Source organism: Vidua macroura, chromosome Z (assembly GCF_024509145.1).
Source record: "Vidua macroura isolate BioBank_ID:100142 chromosome Z, ASM2450914v1, whole genome shotgun sequence".
NCBI classification, from domain to species: domain Eukaryota; kingdom Metazoa; phylum Chordata; class Aves; order Passeriformes; family Viduidae; genus Vidua; species Vidua macroura.
Genome location: NC_071611.1, coordinates 57,864,979 through 57,890,981, shown reverse-complemented (window position 1 = coordinate 57,890,981; position 26,003 = coordinate 57,864,979). Strand labels below are relative to the sequence as shown.

Genomic DNA, 26,003 nt, shown 5'->3' with positions numbered 1-26,003 from the left:
CTTGGCTGACTTGCTACTCCCTGGCACACTTTTAGGGGCCCAGATGCTAAAGACTTCATTGTAAACATCTGAAACTTTGGGAGTTTGAAGAAATTTCATTGCCATTATCACAATTGAGATGAGGCATATGTGAAAGAATCAGTTAAGTCAAGCCTGATGTCCACTATAAGATACACAGAAAGCTCTCCACCTGTTTAGCCAGCAGATCTCAGTATGCAGCTGTTGGTGTTACATTAGATTTTGGAGAGTTTGCCAATCTCTACTGGTAAGAAAGGAGAGACCTTCTGTCATACAAGATTTTTTGCCTTGACTTGGTTTTTAGCTTCTTCAATTCCATCTTAGGAAAAAAGTGCCTAATGGTCAAGCAGAATCCATTTGAGCTTAAAGAAGTTCAATTACTTGTATTAGATTAACAAATAATAAGACTATGTGAAAAAGTCCTGTTCCTATATTAGTACCCAACAATGTAAATTGGCTGATATGGGAGAAATCAAGAAAAAACAACTTTATCCACTGCAACTGTATTTAAGTAGTGTTGATTTGAAGTCCCCTGATAAGTACTACATTAAGTCCTCTGGCCCCTTATACTTACAGTTGCCATGCGAAATACTGATAGGCTCAGAATCTTCTGGGAAACCAGCCCCAGCAAAGTGTAGCAGTGTGAAATATAGCAGCAAGGCTTCTGACCTCATAGTAGTTCAGCTGTGAGGCTTCACTTCTTCACTTCACCCTGTGGAAGACAAACAAGAGTTTAAGCACCTTCAGAGCTTTAAAGAGCCTGTGAAAAGATAGGAAGATTTTCTCCTCAGGCCTCTCACTATACCTGAGGAGGTGCTGTGTTTCTACCAGAAACTGCCCTGCAAAGCCAGTTATTCTTCTGGTCATGCCTTAGCAGGGCAATATCTTCCTTGAGGATAGACTTAAGGACCTGTGTGTTACAAAAAATTTTCTGCCTCTGATGCTTATATGTAATAAAGACACTTCATCTCCTGCACTGATCGATGGCTGAAAAGAAATGTTTCCAAAAAATATTTTATTTTCCCCTTCTTTGGTTTACCTAATTAGATGATGACATGATGATACACACCATAAATTTAAAAAAAAACCTCATGCTACTTTATTCTAGTTAAAAAGAGATTAAGAATTATACTGCAGGGCTGATTCATACCCTGCAGAGTTGTGAATCAAGTGAAGAAACACTGAGAGAGCTAGATGGAGCATTCAGAACATGCCATTGGGCTTTACCATAAAAATATGTGCCCATAAATCTAGGTGTCGTAAAAAGAATACTCCAACTTATGATAAGATAAGGAAGAAAAGAACTGTCTAAATCCAGTAATTTTTTCCCCGTGTTCCACTGATGCATTCATTCATTCATTCATTCATTCATTCATTCATTCATTCATTCATTCATTCAGATTTCATGTACAAAAATATCGCTAAATATTTGAGATAAAAGAAACCACTGGGGCCTTTGGATACAGTGAAATAAACCAGCACATAATACAGTAAATACTTCATAATTCCCAGTCAAATTTCACAGAGACATTGATCTGTAGGGGAAACAGTGCAAAAGTGAGGTTTTCTTTTCATTCCTTCCAGAGTTTCAAACCTTTGATGCTGCCTGCCAAAGATTCCTTTTGAACAAAGCTATTTTACAGTGGTCTGTCAGTCATTCAAGATTTATGGGCAGAAAGTCAAACTTCATAACCTACATAGTCTTTGAAACTTAATTTGGCAAATAAAGTGCTAACTTGCCTTTCTGCAGCACTCTTTAATATTAGATACCTGTGCCTCCTTTCTTGATGCCAAAAAAAGCATTAGCAAGTCTTAAACATTGGATTCCTTATTTTCTAAGCAATAGAAAAATGTCATATTAATTAATTTGCCTCATCAGATATTTGCTTTTAAATAAAATTTCAGTTGCTATAAATGGTTTGGAGTGGGGGATCTGTTGCAGGGTGATAGAGTCCATAAGGACTGCTGATTTATTACACTCTCTGCCTTAGTCTATTATTATTTCAACACAAAAATTGGAATTTTGGCTGATTCTCTATTTCCATTAACAAAATAACTGAGAGACCAAGTTAGACCAAAAATAGGAAAAAAAAATGTAAGGCAGTGACTGACAACTGAACAAAGTTTCAGATAGATAGTGAAGGACAAAAATAGCAAGAATAAATGCAATACAATGCAGACACTGCCTGTCTATTATAACTTATAGGAGAATGCATACTAAAAGATAGTCCATACAAGCCCCAGTAGAAGTTTTTCCATCTAGCACTGGTTAGTAATCATAGCTCTGTATGATTACTGACACAGCTATATCTGCCTGCAGACACTTTCTTTATGCATTTCCTCCATTTGTCTTTCTTGTCACCTCTTGCATTTTCTCTTGAGTGTTAGCTCTCTGGGGTAGAACCTGTTTCTTTCTACTTCTTGTCATTTGGGGCCCTTTGGAATGCCCAAAGAAATAAGCAGCAGAAGTAAATAGTAGGTTTGGAAAAACAGTTTCCCTCTAAAGGGATACATACACATTAAAGGGGCTAATTCCTTTATGCAATTTTTCAAAATGTCACTTTGCTGGGTTAAAAATTTTGCCCTTCTAAGTACACAGCAAAACGGCAAAACGAAATTCCTTACTACACAAACTGATTGAAATTACTTTCTCCTTGAAATTGCTACAATCCAATGTACAAATCTTTTCTGAAATGTACATGAGGAACAGCAGTTTAATGGGAAGAACTTAGGAAGCAACCCAATTCTTCCACTTATACTGTATTAATCTACAGTATCAGTCTGCAGGCTAACAATCCAAACACTTGGTTCACAGTGAGACTCCAGAGCATAAGAATAGCTGCTTTCTGTTACTCCCTATCATCACAAAATCCACCATCTAACAACGTATGTGCTGTGAGGAAAGCACTGCAGTACTGCAGACACAGCTCTGCCACTCCCCTTTAGAGCCTAAAAAACTTGCCCCTTGGGTGATTCTGCACCATCAGCCTCTACTTCTCATTCAGACTTGTGTACTGCTCCGTACAGTGTGGGAGACAGCTTCCAGGAAATCTGTGTGGGGGACAGCTTCCAGGAAAATGAACAAGGCCCAGCATGCTTACTTTTTGATTTCATGCACATGCTATTGGGCCAGATCTGCTTTCTTTTACGTGGGAAAAAAACCAAATTGACAAATGAACTGACATAGATTGATAGGTTTATAAGCATATGAAATTCTCTCTTGTTTTTAAGGGGATTCTTCTGGAGAAGAAAAGAGGGAGAAGAGACGAAAAAAGAGTAATTCTCTGTTGCTCTGATGCCAACATAGTCGTTCAAATTCACAAAATGTGTATGTAAAATATCTGCTTTGACATGTCAATAATTCAAGTGAACTACACATGTGTCATTGTCTGTGTCAATAAATTAACACTGAGGAGGACTAAATTGCATCCAAAGGCAGCTTTTTTCCAGAGGTAATTATTCAAACATATTGCCACTTTTGCAGTTCTTACAATGGCAGAAAGAGCCATACTGTTTCAGTGGAATTTCAGAAAAGTGCTGATTCAAGAAGGTCACACTCATTTTTAGGACAATTTTCACTCTGGTTGGGATTGATTGTTGCCCCTGGGATTGATGCAAATGTTCTCACTTGCAATTGTGCTGAAACTACTTTTGTTCAAAAATGCTTGTGAACACATCGTCTGATGAAGAGGAGTAGTTAGACAGTGATGCTAAGTGAGTACAACACTGTTTCAAAATAAAAGTTTTGTAAACATCCATGAAGAGCTCTCCATCTTTCGTGCAGAGATCTGAACTGCAATTCATTCTGGCCTACACTAAGCGATACTGGTTGTGAGAGAACTGGATCTGAGAACTCCAGTTCTCCTGGTTCAAAACCCACAAAACCTGGTTCTAAAAAACCCACAAATAATTTGCTTTTTGCTTTCCTAAACCAAGGAATATATGAATATTTTGGAACATACATTGGTGCTCTGATTCAACTTTCTAAAACTGATGTTTCAAATACCTATGTAAGACATCTTGTGGCCACTTCTGTGTTCCCTCCTTTTTGTTACATTATAATTAAATATAAACAAACCACATGATCTCTTAATGTATATAGAAATCAAAGTTTTGTCTTCTAAGGTGAAATTGGTTTCTCTGTTTGTACACTTTAGCCCAAAGATGAATCACTTCTAAGTAGGATGTTTGGATACAAGATAGTTGCTATTACTGTTATTTTTACTTAGTCGAAGCCTATGTATACATATACATACATATACATATACATATACATATACACATACACATATAAATTACCACCCACATATACATACTCGACATAAGATCATTTACTTTTGTAAAATTCATGCTGTTGGCATGAAGGAGTTTCTGAAGCCAAGAAAGTAAAAATCATTGCAAAACAAGGAGAAAAGTCTAATTTTACTTTGCCAAGTTCTTTCCACAATGGCTATCCATGGCTATTCAAGCCAACAAGAAGTCACCATGATGAGCTTTGCTTTTTGCTGTCTGATATTTTAGCATTTACAGCAGTCTCTGTGGAAATGCATACAGAATATCTGCTTGGCTAAGGAAATAATTATGTGGCTCCCGCCACAATACCCTGGTAGGCAGGTTATTTTATCTACAGCTTGTTTGTTCCAGAAGGGTTACACAATCCAATGAAAAATCTGAATGGAAAAGCAAACTTCCTGATAGACTCCATAAAAGTGTGAGGGCAGATTCAATCCTGAGAACAAATTCAATAGCAACAGCAATGACTGCAAAGGCACATCTCTAATGAAAGGGATGTTCTTCTGTGTTAGAAAACCTCCCATTTTGTTGCTTCAACCTCACTGTTCATTCAACTAATCCCAGTGTAACTTCAAGAAAAATTAAAGTATGCAACCATGTCAGAATTTTCCCATGGCACAGTAAGACTGCTCTATAATGAATAGATCTTGTTCTATTCATTTATTACAAAACTTCTTTCTACCACAATGGGTTGTGTTCCTACACAACAGCTGCACTTCAATCCACAAATTACTAAGCTTAATGTAAGAATCACCAGACAAAATTCCATGGTCTGTGTTATGCATGAAGCAAGGCCAGAAAAATTACTGGCCCTAAAAACCTGTGACTGTCTTCAACAAACTCTTTCATTTCTACAAATATGTAGAAATAATTTATTCTTCAAAAAGACAGTCCAGCAAGAAGAAACAGAATTTAACCAAACATTGCGGAAACTAAAAAGTAAAGCCAGATGAATTTGAACTACTGTATAAGGAAAAAATGCACAACAGGGAAAGCAGCAGCCTACATGAACTGGTCCTGGAAATACTCGGCAAATAGCCCTTACAATTATAACCGGCAAAAGCAAAAATACCATTAAAAAGCAGAGAAGAAACTGAATTGAATTTCATAACAGGTTAAAAGATTAGAGATTTTTCTGTGGTAAGAGTTTTAAAGGCACACAGATGATTTAGGAGCCCAAGTCCTACTCCAGTGTCTCATCAAAAGACACTCACAGAGGAAGCTCTGCCCTTACATAAAAAGCATATATTGATCTGCACAGCACATGTAGATCAGTAGCACAGCATAACCAGTTGGCCAACCTGCCTGCTGTTCTCTGCTATGGTACAGATTTGCCATGAGATATTGGCAAACATCCTTCAACTCTTTTGGCTAAATTTAAATTTGGCTAATTTTCCTTTGGAAATCTCTGAGTGGAAAACACTGCCACTGCTATTTACCCTTTTAAATTCACAGTTTCTACAAAGTGAAAGATGAGTTCTGTGCAAGTCAGAGGAAGGAATTAGGAATAATGTAACAACAAAAACAAAAGAGAGGAATACAACCTGAAGGCTGCAGCTCCCAGAGAATGAGGAAAGTTAGGCTGGTACCAGCAGAGCCGTTCAGAAGAGTATCTTCTGTCGATGCTGGCGGTGTGGTGTGTTAGCTGCTGCTCAGCCACCTTGCATGGCTGCACCAGGCAGCAGAAGGGCTCATGCAAAATGCCTGGTCTGAGTGGTGCCAAGGGGATCAGACAGATGTGAGTGAACAGAAGCTCAGCGGGTGCTTGGGAAGCTTAGGAGAGATGAGACACAAGTGGCTATCAGCAAGACGCAGCAAGGAGTGCCAGACACTGCAACTGAATTGGCAATGGCAGGGCACTGCCTGGGATGGACAGCTTTTTCAGCCATGCTGTCCTTTCTCTCCCAATTGCTGTTCAGTCACCTGAATGGTGGTGCAGGTGGCTGCAGAGACTCAATGCCAGCTCCATGCCCATCATCACTCCCAACTTCCAACATCTTTTCATGACTGATGGTACAGCCATCATTCATCTTTCCTCTCCTGTTCTGCTCCTGTTGTCTCTACAGCTGGCCATACATTTCATGTGGCCAAAAAAGCACTCTTGCACTCCAGGTAGCTGGCCCTTATGCCAGAGAGACTGGAGCATAAAGACATTGGGGTAATCACCTGTACTCCTTCAGATCTCATGGTAACAAGGGGTTTGCTCCTGAACACTGGTGAGGGGAGAGAGGCAGTGCCCAAGGCAAGCCCACATCTTTCTGGCAACACTGTGGACCCTAAATTATCTGTATGAAGCACCACTCTCTCTCATTTGTGCATATCAAAAAGTTCTCCCTGACTATAAGAGGACTGCATGGGTGCCCTCTGCTATACACACTTTACTAGCATTTAAATTGGATTCAGTACTGCTTACTCATTGCCCAGCTGCTGTGGGCTGCATGCCAGGTATGACGATCAGGCCCAAGGGAAATACACCAATAAGAGCAATTTTGCCTCATATAGTAAGCAACAGTACCTACTTTCATTAAAAAGAATAATATGAACTTCATTACTAGCTTAATGAAACACAGATACATGGGCCATGCAGATTTTCTCACAAAGTCTTGCAAAAATTAATCTAAAATAAAATTTCTGCCTAAATACAAAGTCTTTTCAAGCAAGTTTCAGGGGTAATTGCTTTTTTTGTTCAGGTTTATGCAAACTTGAGTCTATACCAACTTTTGTCTCCTCTCATTTGCACCTTTACAAGGCCATACCTTGCACAATAATGTCACCTATGATATGTGGCATCACTACCTCCTGTCTCAGTAAGTGATAAACCAAAAAGATCTGGACAACCCCCAGGCAGCAGTGATGAGCCTCAGCCTGTCAAATGGGAGTAGCAGGTGTCAAGTCAGTAGGTAAAACTCAGCATGCTTAATGCTGGCAACCTGTCCTGTAAAGATCCATGTTGCTGCTCCCTCCACTGCTGTGCAAAAAGAAAATGTAATGAACAAATGGAGGCCTAAATAGAAGAAACTCTCTTCTGACTTGAGTGAGACATCTCTGATGACTGCAGTGTTAATAGGATGCTGCTGTTCAGAGGGGAAACAGTCAGAAGGAAGATGAACATCTCCAGATGGAATTAGAAGCGTCTCAGGCCTATCGATTTTGGTTGTAACCTTTACTGTAAACAGTCCACAGGGGCCTCATCAGCCACCTGTTCAGTGACATTTGCATTGAAATATAGAGCCAACGCAAATGAGAAAATGGCCACAGTTCCTTGCTAAAGCATCTGCTCTAGCAAGATGCCTCTATCTATGCATCACCAGCAGCAGCACAGGTACAGCTTTTAAAGGAAGGGGTAATGCAATGCAGTGGCACTCTCTCACATGGCTCTGAAATAACAAATGCTCCATTTGTCATGATGTTGGTGGTGATGGTAGTGATATTATATCATGCAATATTTCACTTTCTAATAATTGCTCAGTTTTATACTGAAATCAAGCTTGCCAAAACTGGGAGGAAAGCCATCTGTGCCTGGAGGATGACTGCCAGAAACATTTGCAATTTTATTTTGGGGTTATAAACCTGCAGAATGGAACAAAGGCAATGCCTAAATAACTCGTTTCACTCAACACCCCCAATCATATAGAGCAATAGACCTAACTCTGGAACAGCTTGGTCAGTCATTACAAAGACGTCTTTCTTATTTTTAAAAGTCTCACTCATTTAAGAGATAAAAATAGCTCTATTGATTATTTGTGGGACTTCAAAACTCTGTCAAGATTCTGAATTGATATGAGAGCTAAATGTAGCAATCACTGCCTTTTGAAAGGAGAGAACACCATCTCTAATATATACTTTGCTGTTTCATCTCGGCATGCTTAATAGAAAACAGCTACACTACCAGCAACACCATTACTCTCTCCAACACTCATTTTGCCTGGGAAATATCAGCGCCAGTCAACTCACCTTCTATTCCCTCATCTGATAGATGGAATAAAAATTTTGTAGCTGCAGGTGATCCAAAGACAATAGGAGAAAAATGTGTCCTTCCTTTGTTATCTTCTCCTTTTGGACAGCAACAAAGTCTGGTATGTTTTCACAACAACACTTACAAATGTCACTGATTAGAAATTAGACACAGCCCTCAGGCATTTTCTCAGCTGCCACATGAACATTGGAAGGGCATGTAGAGATAGGACAAGGGGAAATTGCTTCAGACTGGGAGGGTGCTGAGGCACTGGAATAAGTTGCCCAAAGAAATTGTGGAGGTTCCATTGCTGGAAGTGCTCAGTGTCAGGTTGGATGGTCCTTTGAGCAGCCTGGTCTATATCTAGCAAGATGTCCTTGCAAGGGTGTTGAAAGTAGATAATCTTTAAGGCCCCTTCCAACCTAAACAATTTCATGATTCTGTGATTTTAATATCCCCCTGTTCAAAGCTTGGTGTAATCACAAGTAACTCTTCTTTGGTTTTTGTTAATGCAAGAAACACTCAAGCACTTAAATACGAGCCCTAGCTGTATTCCTCAGGACATTTGTCCATTCACTTGAAATTGAAGTGTCCATGTTTTAATGTGATGAAACAGGAGAAAATGGAAATCATCATATTTAAGTCAGCTGTTAACCAGAGCACATTGCTTAGCTGCTGTGCAATTTGGCAAGTTCTGCCCCTAAATCCATTTACGCAAAAATCAACCCATTAACCTGCCTTGGAGAGAAATAGCAAATCTTGTCAGGTTATTTTTTCAAATGGCAACTAATCAACTTTGTCATGAAGTGGTTTGACACCACATAAAACTACGTACCTACCCTAAAATGTGAATGGAATCTATTGTAGCACTTCAAATACTCAAGATTATTACCATTTACATGATAATAACTCCAGCAGTGGACAACACACTACCTGAAAGTGACAGTCACCATTGCAGAGTGCACCAATTGTTCCTCACTGCAACAGTTTAGTCATGGCAGGAGAATTCAGGCCAAACCTCAGCATCATATTCTGGGCAGGGATGCTCAGCACAAGGACACAGTGTGGACAAGCAATCTGAGTTATGATAGGCAGAAAAAAGGGAAAGGCTTTTTCTCCTGGAAACCTGGCAAAGTATTCAAGAAAAATTATGTTTGTCCCTGACAGATTAAAAAAAAAAAAAAAAGAAAAAAGAAAAAAAAAAGAAAATAGCTCTATATGTATTTATAATTTTAGCCCCTAATTTGTTTATGAATTAATTATGTCAAGTCTCTCTATACCTTACAGAAAAGTATTAAAGAAAAGCATGAAATAGACTACTACAAAAATGCAAAATGTCAAAAAATTAAGGATGTCCACAAAACAAATGTAATCCCTGAGGGAAAATATTAAAATAGCTGTGGATAGACACAGGTAGAAGGAAAAACCAGAAGCCTCTGAGTACTAAGAAAACCAAAATTAACTGAGAACTTTGCCTCTCAGCACCACCTCTGAAATGTCCCTCCCTCAGACAACCATCCACTCCTGCATGCCTGTACAGTGACATTCACCCAAATTTCAAAGTTTCAGATTACAGGAAAGCTTTTCCTGTTAAAACTTTAGAGCAATTTCATAGATCTTTGTCTTTCATGATTACTTTTCATTGCCAATATTTTTTTGCTGGTATTTTTAGAAGCTTTAAAAGAATAGAATAAATCTGACTCTGAGACAGAAAATCTATGTAGTTTGCTTTTCCTCTGAGAAGAGCACAATGCTTACAACAATCCTAGATTGCAGCACCTGCAGCTTGCTAATAATTGCTAGCTGCAAGTGGAGGACTCTGAGCTTTGTTGTGTCTAGATTCATGCCCAATAAATTCCCAAATTTTAAATCATATCAAATCCAAGTAGCTTTATAGACAAGTTAATACTAGAAAGTACCCTATCCTCAAGAATGCCCTTTGAGTAAAGAGATCACCTCAGTATGCCAACATGACATATTTTCCACTCTCCTCTTCATTCCACCACTTCACAGTTATGAGGAAGACAGAAGGCATAGCAAGAAGTCAACAGATACCTAAGAAATATACTATTTCCAGGATAGTGCTCAGATAAGTGGTACTGTATGTCACCTTGGGTATAAGGTCAATTACTGTAATTCAGTGTATTTTAAGGGAAAATGCTAAATGCAGATATAATCAATAAACCTCTGAATATAAAAATCACACTTCCTGTAACTAATAGAATAGTTCAAGATAATTTTAATTACTGAGGGTGTATTATTGAGAGGAAACATCAAGTACCTGCTGTGATTCCATGGGCAAACTGAAAATGGAGGTGGTGTGGGTCAGAAAAAGTAAGAAAAGATATTATAGTTAGAGTAAGATGAGCCCCTGCACCACAGAAATACAGTACTGACACACATTCACCCACATACTGAAGAATACAAGCATCCTTACACATTTGTTCACACCTGCTTCTTAGCCCAGTGTGAGGGAATTAGAGCAGCATAGAAAAGGAAGTCAAAGCAGCATTGACAAATGCCTGTAGTACAAGTTACAAAAGCAGTAGCTCTGTTATTATTTGCTTTGCTTCTTTGGACAAGCTATGGAGAAAAAGGTTCAGTGTAGCAAGAGAGAGCAAGCCCACTGAGTATGACTGCCTGAATGGGGCATGATGGATGAGCTTCCTTGCAGATAGGAGAAGCCTCTAATCCATTCTCCGGCTCATTGCTAGAGCGAGGCAAAGTCATTCTCTTCTTCTGCGGGAAATAACCTCTGCCTTTTCGATACCACATGCAGGGTTTTGCAAAAGACAATCCAGACTGTCACAAAGATGAGACTGCAGGCTGTTTCCAGGTCCCACACTAGGGCAGGCTCAGCTATGCAGCCCAAAGCCCTGAAGCAAGACAAAGATGTTCTATATTGCTTGTGCTTCCTATGGCTATTTTAGGAATGATTGCATGCATTCAGGTTCCAACAACGAATAGTGAAAGACACAGGAAGAGAAATCATTTTCACTGCACCAGTGCTCAGCTAATGACTGAAACTGATATACTTCTAATACTCCAGATAATTCTATGGAGCTGAAAAATCCTGCTCTGTGTGTAACAGACAGATTTCAAGCATCATCCCAGCAATGAAATAACATCCATCAGCATCAGGACGGGAAGACCCTTGCTCTGGCATTCACTGATGGAAGTTTGACTCTAACCAAAATACCACGGCTTTCTCAGACAACCAAGGACCTGTTCCCAAACCTCCTCCTCCCCGACACTCTGCAACTTCAGCCTGTAATGGTGGGTGACACAAGAAAAGCAATGATTCATTAGCTGACTGCATCTAAGTGAATTCAGCAAAACTGTTTCATGAGTAGTAACACACAGTTAAGGGTTTTTAACAAGTCTGCCAGGTGTTTTTTTAACCCAAAGGAATCCTTCTTGGCTTGCCCAACAGAACTGAAATTCCTGTGCCGGAACAAAGAAGATGACTGCATAGCTGACGAACCACTGCTGTTATTTCTTACTCTGCAGTTCTGCTGCTGATGTGATTTATATAAAATGCTGCAGAGAAAGTTTCCACTAACTGTAGGTTGGCCTCCAGAATGTGGACATTGAACTGATCGGCTGCCAGGAGCTGGTCTACAGCCAAGACCCAAATTCCTGCCAGCATTTAGAAGAAAAAATTGCACAAAAAACATTAGCCCAGAGAATCAAATTACTTTTCAATGAGACTTAAGGCTGTATGCATAGACGGTGCTGAAGTCACTAGAAAAGTCTGAGGAGATCCAGAGAGGCATCGAGGTGCGATGTTCTCAGCTGGACTCCAAATTATCTTCCCCCCCACGCCCACAAACATGTCCCATGCCTTACAGGCTGTACTTTCCTGCACAGTCACAGAACAATGGCTCTCCAGCTCACAGCACAGTCAAACAGCAGTAACAACTAAAGGGCATTGGCTTGTTTTTGTTTACACCAGTGAAAGTGCTGACACTGACATCTGCTAGATTGTGGAGCACTGATTCCCGCTGGACTTCAGTAAGACTTGTAGCTGCTTTACAGCTTGTACCATTTGCGTCAGCTCACGCATGAGGTTGCTTTACCTATTTATAAACCTTCCAGTTATAGAGAATTACATATATTTAACACTTTTGCTTTCACATAAAGGTACACATACTTGGATGAGGACTCAGTTAAAATCTGCTAACTTTACATGGGTTTTGGGCAAAGTCTCCCATCTAATGTTAGGAAATGGAAATAACCACATCCAAATTCCCTGTGGAATTTGAGGTTATATTTAATCTTTAAAAAAAAAAAAAAATTCTTTTGGTTTGCATTCTTACTCTTTTAGAGAAAACAAAGCAGATAGTCTTGATCATGTTCTACTGTATTTCCTTTTGTTAACATTTTCCTGTGAGTAATCCAACATAGAATTATTTTTCTGTGGTAAACATCATGACATTAGCTTGAAGTATAAGAGATTCTTTGCACAAGCATCCCTGTATTCAACATACACTTATGAAAAAGTCAATTTTGCAATGTCTATGACCATATATATTCATTATTTCTGTTACCCTGAACAACACCACCAATAATGCCAAAAAAGTGTATTACATGTGTTATTGATGGCTCAATAATAATAGATTTTTTGGGAAGCCTTCTCTCAATGACTTGCTGCAACAAAGAGATCTGAAGAATGCATTTTCAGGCACTTCCCCTCTTCTGATGGAAAAAATGTATCTTTGAAAGAAAGCACTTAAGCTACAAAATCTTTTCTGGAAGGTTTGAAGGACCCTGTTACCTGATACCTTCGGGTTGTTAGCACCAGCTTTTCCTAGACATCAACCATAGAGGAACCTGGATGAGACAAACCAGAGCTTCTAAATGCCTTGACAGAACTTTCAGAAAGGAAAAAGACCTTTACTTAGTTCACTTACCAGAAAGCTATACTTCCTGCATGTGATATCAGAAAAAGTCCAGCCACAGAACAAACAGCACTCTGAGAACATGCCAAAGAAAAATTTATTTTAAAACTCCCCAACACATGAATACTGTCTGCTGTCACATGTTCAAAGCACAGAAGAACAAAGATGTGAATTTACTGATAATTTACCTTGTTATATACCAATGCCTTCCTTAATATCACACCTCCATGTAGAGTTAGAAAGCAAATTTTTTTAATGTCAGAAAATTACTGTGCCTTTTTTCCCCCTGGGTTCCTAAAAGTACTACTTACAGTCCCAGGCAGGAAGAAACAACCTGCACAGATCTTCATGGAGGAGCACATAGACAGGAGGGGCAACACAAACCTCTGACAAGCAAGATGAAGTCGCAAACTGGCAATGCTCCACAATAAAGTACTTTTACAAAGAATGGGACTGGTTTGTGAGACTGAAAACTCTGATGCCTCCACGATGAAGACTGTGAAGAATGCTTGTATGCTTCCTTTCTGAACCTCAAGGAGCTCCCCACAATCCCTTCCCTTCCCAGCACTGACATGTAGGGTCTCTCTTTCTCATAAAAGGACTTGGCTTTCCTCACACAAAAACAGATTTGGCTTTCCTAATACCGGAACAGATTACTCCCCTTCACACATACCCTTACGTTCCCCAAAAGCTGAGAATATTATTTCTCCTGCAGGCTGATGAGGACAGATTGTATCTTCCCTCCTTTTTTGGACAGCTTAAAGTAGATTGCTTGTTCTCCCTATAAATAAAAAGCTAGCACTTGATGTTCAAAGGATGACTAACCCTGGAATATATATTTTAATGTACATTTTAATTAAGCTGACTTGTGACTTAGTTTCTCTTAGTTGAATATTGGTAAACTCTGAAGGCAGGTATTATACAGAAAAACCAGGATAGAAAGATGTGGTTTCTTTCTCCTAGGTGCTGGACAATGAAGAAGATGGAGAGCAAACTCCTTCTTCCTGGAGCACGTTCCTTCCTTTTCTTTCATGGAGGCAGATTGACTCCCATGATATTTCTCAGTCAGCAGAGCTGGGCACCCTCCTTTCCCTTGACCCGCCAAAGATAACTGTTCTACTTAGCCTGCAACGAAGTGTGTTGCCCTGTTGTGTGTTCCAGGCAGGACACTGTCATCCAGAAGAATTTTGCCTGACTGGAAATGAAAAAAAGGACAGAAATCTTTTCAGCACAACTTATGCTTCAATCTCTTCTCTTGCTCTGCAGGCACAGAAATACACAAGGACAAACACATTAGGACAAAAATTCTAAGCCATGCACCCCTTGTAGGGTCCTCCTGCCCAGTTCTCAAGTAGGATTAATTAGACCGTGTGAACCTACACACACAAACTGAAAAAAACCTGTCATTTCCGATATGCTGCTTTCAAGGTATTTATAATGCAAACACAAACAAAAGGTATGCTCTCTTATGACAAGCCTGAAATAAAGCAGCTCTAATTAGCAAAACCAGATATGGGCATCTGAGGTAGCACAGTTTGCAATGCAAGGGTAAGAAAAGTCTCCTTTGAGCTTATTCAGCAGCAAGCAGACTCATGCCCTTCCTTAGAATGTTTTTTTGACTCTCTGAATAGAGCTATCTGTAGAATAGATGGATAAATGGATAATTTCCTACAATAGCAATTTGATTATTGATTGCTACCTTGTCATTAACCCATCACACATCTACAGCCAAGCAATGTCCTGCATCAGCTGACCAAAACTGTGCACTAGACAGCCTGTCAGTGTTATAATTTCTATTGCTGGCTGGACCTTCTATAAACGTATAGGACTGTAAATTACTTTCTATCTGCCCTTGTTGAAAAAATAAAGTTTTGGCTACAGCCCATACAGCAAAATACTGGGGTTGGGGATCAAACCAGTGCTACCAACAGAAAGAAAACAAGGAACACCATCAGCAGATACTACTGTACTGGAGCTCCTTTTGTTATTCTTTCCTCAACTTGTGTTTTATATAAAGAATTCTAGGTGCTGTTCAATTTTTATTAAAAGAGGCCTTGTCTTGAGATGTTGTCCACATAGATATCACACATGTGCGTGGATAAAGGAGATTAAAAAAAAAAAAAATTACTGGTATCAGAAAAGTTGTTCCAACTGCTACTCTTCTGATTCAAATTTCTTTGACCCCATTTTTTCTCTAAACAAACAGTAACTAAACTGCAAAAAATACTGACAGCGTTTCTACAGCATAACAGCATCCATAACTGACTTTCAACACCCCAAACTACTCAAATCAACATTTTGGGCTCAAATGAATGCATTCAACCTCTGACCTCCAGCTTAGTACCAAGTCCTTAAAAACTGAATCACGCATCACATGCACACAGATGGGATTGCATTCCCCAAGATAGAGGAGCTATTGCTTGCAGTTTTGACGGGGACGTGGCTTAGGAGCACTATTTTGCACTTCAAGGAGCACAAACATGGTGATTCATCTCACTGAAAATATTCAACTCAAAATCATGCATTTTTTTAGTTTTTCCTATCACTACCAACTGGTCTGTCCGAGATACAGTTTTTCTAGTTATATCCTACATAAATCACACAAATAACAAGAGTTGTTGCTGAATCTTTTTCCTAATCAGCAGATTTTAGAAACACTGATTGGGAAACCTTGCCCAGGATCTAGGAACAGACTACAGAATTAACCCCTCAGTCCTGCTTCAATACCAAGAAGAATGATGCCCTACATATTTCAGCTGTCTTATGAAAGATTTCCATCATTCTGTCCAATCAATAAAGCCTATATTATGTTTGATTTCTAGACTCAAACATCTGCTTTTAAACAGAATAATCTAATCATCACAACAAATTTACATTCAAAAGCAAACCTCAATCACAACCTCTTGGACAAACGGAAGTGTTTAATGTGCAGTTACCAGATTATACAACTAAAATAATATAGTTTCACTCAACAGTAATTAAATTCCAGTGTAATGAGAAGGAAGATAGTAAACATTACTTCTCAGAAAAAAAAGAGAGAAAGAGAAAGAAAAAGAGAGAGAGAGAGAGAGAGAAAGAAAGAAAGAGAAAGAGAAAGAAAGAAAGAAAGAAAGAAGAAGAAAGAAAGAAAAGAAAGAAAGAAGAGAAAGAAAGAAAGAAGAAGAAAGAAAGAAAGAAGAAAAAGAAGAAAGAGAAGAAGAAAGAAAGAAGAAAGAAAGAAAGAAAGAAAAGAAGAAAGAAAGAAAGAAAGAAAGAAAGAAAGAAAGAAAGAAAGAAAGAAAGAAAGAAAGAAGAAAAGAAAAGAAAGAAAGAGAAGAAAGAAAGAAAGAAAGAAAGAAAGAAAAGAAAAGAAGAAAGAAAGAAGAAAGAAAGAAAGAAAGAAAGAAAGAAAGAATCACTACTGAAGGAAGAGAGTGTAATGAGGACCAGGGACAAAACAGAAGAACGAGAACAGCCATCTCAGCACAATAGAGCTTTCTGCTAAAGCCACAAGCCAGATCTGGTACTATATAAATGGCGAGCAGCAAGTCCCTTGGGACTGCAATGTTGTGTGAAGCTTCTCTCAAAACACTTCACTGATGTCCTCTTGGGGAGCAGAGAAGGCTAAAGGTCTTTTTTTAGCTAACTACTCTAATCACCCTCCTCCCAAACCAGCACTTACCTTACTTCTTCTTCAAAAACAGCAGCAAATAAAAGCCTAACTATGCACTGCCTTCAAGGATCTTGCACTTGGTAAAGTTCTGGAAGTTTCATTTCTAGGTAGGAGTTTACTAAAATTAAAATTTTTAAAGCCTACTAGTCCATGTTTTTGGTATCTAAAAGCAATGAAGAGACTCTCCTGAGAGACTAGCAGGTACCTCTGAAAAAAGGAATAAACACCACCACACCTCTAGTCTTGCATTGCTTGTTGCTTACTCCTCCCCCTCCCCTTATTTTGCTGACAGCAAGATGGACAATACATGAAAATTTGATTCTTGGTAAGCCGAGTAATGCAAATTAGCTTAATGAAATAGATGACTGTGTATGTCCCTTTGATACTGATTAAGCTCAAGTATCCACTCAGCTAATGACTAAAGCAATACCATGAAAGCTCGTGTGGAGGTTGTCATAGCTACACTTCTTTTTTTCCAGTACCTCTTTACTCAGCATTTATTTCTACCTCAGATTCCCTTGTCCAGACCAGCCTCCAAAGTGCAGGCAGAAGCAGTAACAGCTTAAGACATGATTGATAGTACATAGAAATCTGCAGTTACTTTACACGGCTTGGGCCTCAACATAAAAAGGAGATATGCCTTTGTGACTCTAGTTTTCAAGGCAGATTACCAGTGTGCTGCAAGAGGCTGCTTTGACTCTGTAATTATAGCCATCTTAATAATGATCTTTTCAATGGCTGCCTACTGCTGGTGCCCAGACAGTTTAATCACTACGCATTCAGCTGTAGAGAACTAGCTATCCTTCCTGTCATTTGAAACATGGGACATGTTGTGTGAAGGTGGTGTAAATGAGCTCCCCCTGAACTAGCTGGCTAATATACTTTCACCACTTAAAGCCTAAATTATAAAACAGACCAGTAAAAAGGATAATGCATTGCCTCTTGCTACAAAAAGATGCTTTACCTCTGCTGCACTAGATGAACAATCACTCCTATCAAGCCCATACATATATTATTCATTGAGCACCAGCTGTGTGCTTGACACTGTATAGACACAGAGAGATGTGCTCCTTACTCCTGGGAAGCTTTTACAGTTTAAAGTAGTGAAGTTTGGCATTCATTCTGCCTGTAGAAATCCCATTGACTTCACTATGGGGAGCAGTTGCAGAAGCAGGTATTACGGCATTTGTGAGAGCCAGTGTATTATCAACTGATAGGTACAGTGAGAGATAACATTCAAGCTGTGCTCCTACAGGAGCTGTGTTTTAGGCCCTGAGGAAACTGACTGTGAAGACTGACACAGAGGGCTTGGAATGTACTTGAACATATTATGTAAATGCAAAAAGATGATGTAGTGTCCCAAAACCCCTTTGTGCTGATGCTGGCTGCATGTCCTCACAACCCGCTGCTGTGTGGTTGCTGCCTTAGTATTGCCTTCAAGGCAATCCTGATCCATTAACATCCAATGGTGAAAGAAACAATACCCTATATCTCCAGTGCCAGGGATTTGTAAAGACTCCTAGGAAAACACTAGGAGCAGGCCCAGTGTGAGTGAGAATGAGGCATGAATCACTATAACATCCAAACCATATTTTACACTTGAGATGAAATCCTACTCTCAGATTTGTACAAAGATTCCCCACACTGAAGAATAGAAGTGGCTGAAAGTACAGTTCTATTTACACATGGTGGATGGAAGAACACAGAAAAGGAATGGAGAAAAGCAAGAGCAAAGTGGGGAAAAAAGGAAGCAGATATGAGTACAAGCACTGAGAAAAAGAGAACAAAGACTGAAAGACTTGGGAGCTGGAAGTTCAGGCAGGTGAAGCAGGTTAAGGAGGAAGGGCTGTTATGGCATCTGGGCATGGAAGGAGATAAATGATTGGCAAGTGGGAGAAAGCAAAAAATATAAAGATGAGAAGTGCCTTTCAAAATTAATACAGATACAAAAAGATTGTGAGGCAAAAGGACCTCATGCATGTGCCTGTAAAGGGAGCTCTAGAAATGAAGGAATGCAATTATTGGCAATGGAGAAAAAAGGGAGAAGAGTCAGAGGATTCCTAAGCAAATGGAAATAAGAAAAGGACAACAGCCGGATGGAAGGCATAAAAGAAGTAAGAAAACACATTGTTAAGGCTGTTGTTGTGTATCACACTTCTTTTCCTTTGCAGTTTGTGCTTAGAAATTTGGTCGCTCAGGTGTGTAATTTTTGTTTCTTTTTTAAACTCATAAAAGTATTTAGAGAGAGGAAAGGATAGAAGGAAGTCTCCTCTATATTGACTGATGCTATGTAGAACAGGAGGGAATGATACTGCCCTCCCAGCAGCTGGCTCAGAGGAAGGCTGCAGGTATGAATACTTGGTTCATGATTTGTGTTCTGTGTCTCACTACAGGAAAAAAGACAATTCCTCAACACTTCTGTCAGCATCTCACTGATCACAAGCCATCTAAATACATTAAAAATTTTCTTAAATGCACTCTTGAGTCCAGCTTATCTAACATTCAGAGTCAGTAATCACTGTATTTGTCTCAGAGATGCAATTTAATTGCAAAGGAAAGGGAAAGTAGTATTTAGATCATGGGTGAGAAGACTGTCGTCCACCAAACAACAATATCACTCTTGTGAGATCTACACTGAAAAGGCTGGAGACTTATTGAGCCAAGGGAATTTTGTCTATGCATAAGAACTGTCCTTATGCTTCAGAGATGAAGGATTTGGTGTCTGGGCCCAGCTCCCTGTGCATATCCATGTGTGCCTTGATTTATATAGTAATCCTGTCTGTTGCCTGTAGCACTGGCACTTATTATAAATACACAGGAAAACATCCTCCTGCAGAGTACTATCATATTCCTCAGTCAGCAGCTTCCTTGGAGTGGACTGACAAATGGCACACAAGGAAGAAGAAAAGAATTCTCAAGGTACAATAAGCCTCAAGGTCCAATAGAAGAAGAACTAAATGAGAAGGACAGAAGTGGGGGAGAAGGACAGGCAGAGTGAAGGGAACACACAAGAAGTAAGAGAGAGACTGGATATATACAGAGAGCCCAACACAATATGTACCTAACCTGCCTCATGTGAAAAGGGTAGATGGATCTAACTGGAAGAGAGCTCTGTTTTCATACAGCTGCAAAGAAGCATGCTTCCCACGAAACAATTATAAGACCCTCATCTTCAGGGTTGATTTAAAAATTGTAACTCAGCTGTTGCAATTTGTATCGGATTTGAATTTGGCAATCTCAGACATTAAATCAGTTCCAACTGAGAAGGGGACTTAAAAGGCTCCATTTACAGCCTGAAATTGTACTTTCAAGGGTTTAAAATATTTTCTACACTGCTACAGAGTGATAAAAATATGAAGTTAATTTTTAAAATGAGAGTTCAGTTTAGCTGTCAATAGAGTCTGTAGAAATAGAGTCTGTAGAAAGATTAAAAATATCCATCTGGAAATACAGAAATTCAAAATTTTTATTCTCAAAAACAAAATAACCCCTTTGACCCCCAAAAAACCCAAACCAACAAACAAAGCACAGATATTTGAGCAAGAACATTTATCTTTTGATAGTGGCATGTCACTTAACAGCCAGCCATGCTATTATCAAACTCATTGCTTGCATGCATGCAGTCATTCATTAATTTTCATGCATATTTTTAAAATTGTGTCATATTCTAATGGGTTTGTATCTCCAACACAAGGCACAATAGTTAGCATTCCACATAGCAAAGATCAGGAGCTGTGCACCCTCACACCTTCAAACTGTTAAAAATACCCAAACTGTGGATCTGGATCCTGAAAAGAATAGGCAGACAAAACTGCCATTTAATTTAATAGAGTCAATGGGAGTGTAGCCAGCAAGTCAGACCTTGTGAAATTAATATTCTGCACTAGCTAGGCTGTGAGTTTATTTTATAGAATGTGTTGGGCAGTGCAAAAGGCAACATACCAAATTCAGCCTCACACAACCCTAGAGTGGGAAGGTTACTGCTAAACAAGCACTGGAAACACTGAAGTCTGGCTGTTAAGAATTTGTGTCCTGATGCTTATGTCTTTAAAAGGCCAGTTAGCCACACGCCCTTTGCCTCACTCAAACCACTCTTTCACCTGTTTGCCTGATTTCAGGAAAGGCCTTGGAAAATGACTATCTTGCAGGTTAAGCTAAGTCAACCCAAAAAATTCACAAGTTACTGGGAGATGACAACCACCTATACACAGATAATATGATCACACAAGCCTTGTTTCTTTAGGATGTCAGGCTAAAAATACAGCCTTTTACATTAATTACTAAGAAGAATTTTAGCTCTGAACTACAGTGAGAATTGTACCCTTAGTTGAGACAAATTTAGGGATGGAGGATGAATGAGGCTGAGACCTCTGACCCCCTCTCTTGCAGATTTCAGACAATTCCTTGACACAGTTGTTTGTGCTTAATTTGAAACAGTTGAGTTTCCTGTAACTCATAAGCAAACAGAACCCCCTATCCCCTAGCACCCAGCTTGGCTGACTTTAAATAGATGAGGCTGATCAGATACTGGCCATCAGCTCAGCAAAGAAAGGACCATTGTGAAAGAGACCCACACACCCTGCCAGTGAGCCAGACAGTACATGGCCCATCACAGCCTAACTGCCAGCTTTGAAGAGGTGGTTTTGGAAGACAAGAAACATGGACCTTCATCATATTGGGAAAAGAGTCATAATGCAAAAATCGCAGAACAGATGCTGGTGAGTAGACAAAAATTTGTTACATATTTATTTGTATTGTAATGGGAAAGGTACAGGCAGAGAAAATACCTCAGCTTTCCACACAGGGATCTGGCAGATCCCCAAATCCAGCTTCTCCCGAAAAGCTCAGTGTGTCAGTGTTTCCTGCAGGTACTACTTCAGTGTCGACAGCAAGATGTTCTCAGCAGCAGAATAACAGCTGCACAATAGAAGCAGCAACTGAATGGTTGAACAGCTTTTTTTTACAGGCATAGTGTGATAAAAAAACCTGGTGTTCTTTTGTGCTTCACAAAGCCCCTACTTTGCTGACTCCAAGTTCAAATCTCACGGGCTATTAGGAGAAGGAAGAAGGACAATGCATTAACATGCATGATAGAAAAGAATGTGCTCTATTCTGAAAGCCAAGCCTACACTAGAAGCTGTGCTATGCCCTAAATACCGAGGCAAAAGCTGTTTTCATGTAAATTAAAAGGTATGAATTTTGGCATGCAAGGATCACGTATTTAGTCGCAGTGTCACTCAAGCCTGATTTTCATGATGGGGTGCTAAGTGGGGTGTTTTTCCCTTACCAGTGCTACCGAGTAGGACAAACACCGGAGATGCAAAGCTGTCACCAACTGGTGGTCTCTTGCAGCCTATTTTTTAAAGGCTGGGAAATGTGTGATTTTTATCTGTTCCAAATTTTTTCTCCCCAGAGAATAAATCATAGCCAAATAACTGATAGGTGAAATTCCCTTAAGATTGCTGAGTCGAACCCTGTGTTAGCAGACAAATAAGCCACTGCTGACTAATTAGAACTGCCCTTGAGGAACAAGAAGCAGAACAAAATAGAGTATCAGAAGAAAAAAGCAGAACAGCACTGCAGTGGCTCTTCAAAGCAGAAAGCTAGTACCAAAAAGAGATACCAAGTCTCCAAAGTTTCAAAGCAAACAAAAAGGTTTTTTTTGTTTTTTTTTTTTTGTTTTTTGTGGTTTCTTTTTTTTTTTTTTTTTTTTTTTTTTTGGTTGTTGTGGCTGTTTGATTGGTTTTTGTTTGGTTTGGTTTTTTTGTTTTGTTTTGTTTTGTGAGGGAGTTTTTGGGTGGTGGGAAGGGAGTTTTTTAACATTCTCCTCTTAACATTCAAAGCCAACTTTTACCCAGGAGAAGGATGCCAGACAGATGTGCTGAGTTAAGGCTGAGCAATATATGGGAGATTCACTGGTAGCCACCAGTCCAGCCACCAGTACATCAGCTCATCTTTGGCTCTCCCTTCCCAATCCCACTTAAGAATATTTACGACTTCACTGAGAATTCCAGAATTGCACAAGACCTCTTTTTATATATTTGCAAATCAGTGTTTCAGTGTAGTACCTGCTTCACAAGGGAGTTATAAGCTCCCATTAATTCCTGTAATGTACTTCAAGACAATCAAATAAAGGATGCCAGGCAAGAGTATGATAATGTTATTGTGCCTTGGGAATCCTCCCTTTTCCTAGCTGGCACAATTCTACATTTTGCTTGCCTAATTTTAATTTCTCTTAGCCCTTGGGCTACAGTTTAGTACTCTGCCTCTAAACTGAGGTCAAAAACCAATTTTCAAGCATATTTCTACTAGCAAACTTGAGTCAGTGTCAAAGTTTTGAGTGTAAACTACAGGAATTGAAATATGCCATATTGACAGTAACATAAAAATTCAGTTCCCTCATCTCTGCTGCAAAAACTCTTTACAGCACTCTCTAAAAGATGACAAAGTGCTTGAAGGTCAACAATTGCATTTGTGCCATATGGACTGAAGGCTGAACATCCCTGTGAGCACTTGCAGAGATATGGGGATGGGGGCAGGTGCAGGTGGAGGCTGTAGTGAGAAAACCCCAGCAGTGAAGGAAAGCTTGAATTACATACCGGCCCTGATGAAGCAAACGACTAATTAACTGAAATTAACTGAGTTTAAAAATCGTGAACTTGTTGGAAGTGAAACCAGACAATGCAGTCCTTCTGTCTATCAGTCTTACAAAGAGGAGATGTCCATTTTGAGAAGAAATAGAGCAATTGTAGAGAGATTTCATTTGAAAGGTACAATGGGTTAATTATTATATACTGACTATGATAATCCACCCACATAACTTTTATCTTCCAGCATTTAACAAATCATTGTCATTACAAATTTGAACACTAGTAATTCTAGCAAACTTACTGCTATCTTACATGTGGCTGGATATCTAGGACAGGAAAAGCTCTAAATTCTGTAAGCCATAAAGAAGATTGAATTATTGACATGGGAATTCTCCTGTGTAGCTGTGCCACACCCTTGTGTTTTTTTTTTTTTTTTTTTTTTTTTTTTTTTTTTTGCAACCCTGATTACAAAATTAGTCCTCTCTTAATTCAGGAGTTATTTCACTTTTCCAGGTTTCATAAAATCCCTGCAGTCTCAAAGAGAACATTAAAAAATGTGTAACAAAACCTGCTCTGGTAGGATGCAGAAAAATGCTACCCGCTTTTGGTGGCCCAGACATTCAAAGGATAATCTCAGCCCTCACTGACATTTGTTCACTGACATGGTGCTCCTTTCTGCAGAACAAAACAAAGGACTTCTAGCTTCAGTTTACAAAAAACAGAGCAGCCCACAAGTCCCAGCAAAGGATACCATGCTAGCAGTAGTGAAAACTGTAGGAACTCTCTCTGTTCAAATTCTCCTCTGCAGCAAAATTTCACATTAGGTTCTTCCCACTGAAGAAAAAGATTCTTTCCTGACTGCCACCAGGTTGATTCATACTAAACACTGTTATTGGCTTCAGTGGTATAATTCCTGACTTCCTCTGCTGTGAGAATGAAATAAGTTACACGCTTTTTACTGGAATTCAATGGACAGCTCAGCTCCATGGTTCCCATTAGAAACCATATATTTTTAGCCTTTTCAGTGCTTAACGACATGATGTTTTGCTAAGCCAGCTGTGGCCTTTACCCCGAAATAATAAATAATATATTTAACACATATTGTCTATTGCCCTCACATTCCAAATTATTTGCTATTTTTCTCTTTGCCTAATGAATTGAAATGCCTGATTTAAAGATGGCTAAGGAGAATATGTAAATATGAAGAATTCTTTTCAAGACACACACTCATGAAGATCATGATATTTCCCACACAAAAAGACTTCCAGAATACCTTAATTTCACTTTTTTTTTTTTTCTGACAGGATTTGTACTTCATTCTTTGCTTCTTAAAAAGCTCAGTTGTCCATTTAAAAGGCTCCCTTCTCAAGACTTTCTGCACTCACATTTGTTGACTCAAATTGTGATGAATAATCAACATGTTAAAACAAACTGATAAATTTGAGTTTCCATGGATTCCAGCACTTTAACTAGAGACCTGTTTGAGCCTATGTGGCACTTTTATTTATTTGAAGATTACAAAAAGTTGTGCAAATGAAATAAGGGGAAAAGCATATGCTTTCACCTTTTAGCAAAAAGTTCTTTTGAAGGTAACAAAGATGATAGGCTTGAAAGAGTTCCAGCTGTGACTGATGCAATTTTAGAGTAGTACCAGAGGGTCTGCTTGTTATTTTTTTTTTTCTGGCCAGACCTGAGCAACTGTATCTTGGATACTCCTTGTTAATGTACTGAAACAACCCCTGTCACTAGGGATTCCTGCTGGACTGTTTCTGGGATCCACTTGCAAGCTGAACCTGGGACATCAAAGGTCATCAAACTTCATTTTTCTCATCCTCCATTTCTCCTTCCCTTTTGAGAATTTGATTTCAGTCAAAGGGTTACCTCCATCTCTGCTTCCACCTTTGTCCATCATTAAAATCAACAGAAGAAACTGCAGGCTATATACATACCAGTATATAACCACTATATAATATAGAAATGTTTAAATTACTACAGGTTTTCCAAACCAGGAATATTGCCCTTAGATACACACAACTGATGTGAGCACTGGTACTTCTTCTGAATTCCAGCTTTCAGAGCAGGGGAGAAGGCAGCCTTGATCCAGATGTGAGCAAGAAGAGCTGGCATCACAGGCAGTTCTGTCTGCTGCCAGTTGAGAGGTCTGAGAGCACAGACAGGGAGTAATGAAGGGCACCCCCACTGTTTCACCCCCAGGATAAATCTACATGTTCAGAACAGTCTGCCAAGAACCTGGAAAAAAATCACAGTTAGTGAGAGTTTTTCCACTGACCTCACAAGAACAAGCATTGGTGTCTTGCTGTGAGACTCACAGGCATACTGACGCCAACAGGAAAGCACCCATTTTTCGTTAAGATGAAGAACAGCAAAGCACACATTCTTTTAAGATGAGGATATGCTGGTGGATATTTCTGCCTATTTTGTACATTAAGTTCATAACCTAAACAAAAGCTGAAAAAGATGCAAGCTTTGCAGCTAATCACATAATCAGATGTACAGATGATTCGTTCCTCTGACACTCATTTCCAAGCACACACCATAGCTAACATTTTCTGTTGCAAGAATAGGCATTATTA

General features: G+C 39.3%; 1 protein-coding gene across 2 annotated transcripts in view; it reads right to left on the bottom strand.

Moving 5' to 3' along the window:
* Positions 1–26,003, bottom strand: part of SEMA6A (semaphorin 6A) — a 126,066-nt gene that overhangs the window by 74,709 nt on the left and 25,354 nt on the right. For both annotated transcript variants that reach the window (XM_054003044.1, XM_054003045.1), the window contains exon 2: positions 593–730. In XM_054003044.1, coding sequence (XP_053859019.1) covers positions 593–692 — 100 coding nt within the window. In that variant the 5' untranslated portion in view covers positions 693–730. The remainder of the gene's footprint in view (positions 1–592; positions 731–26,003) is intronic.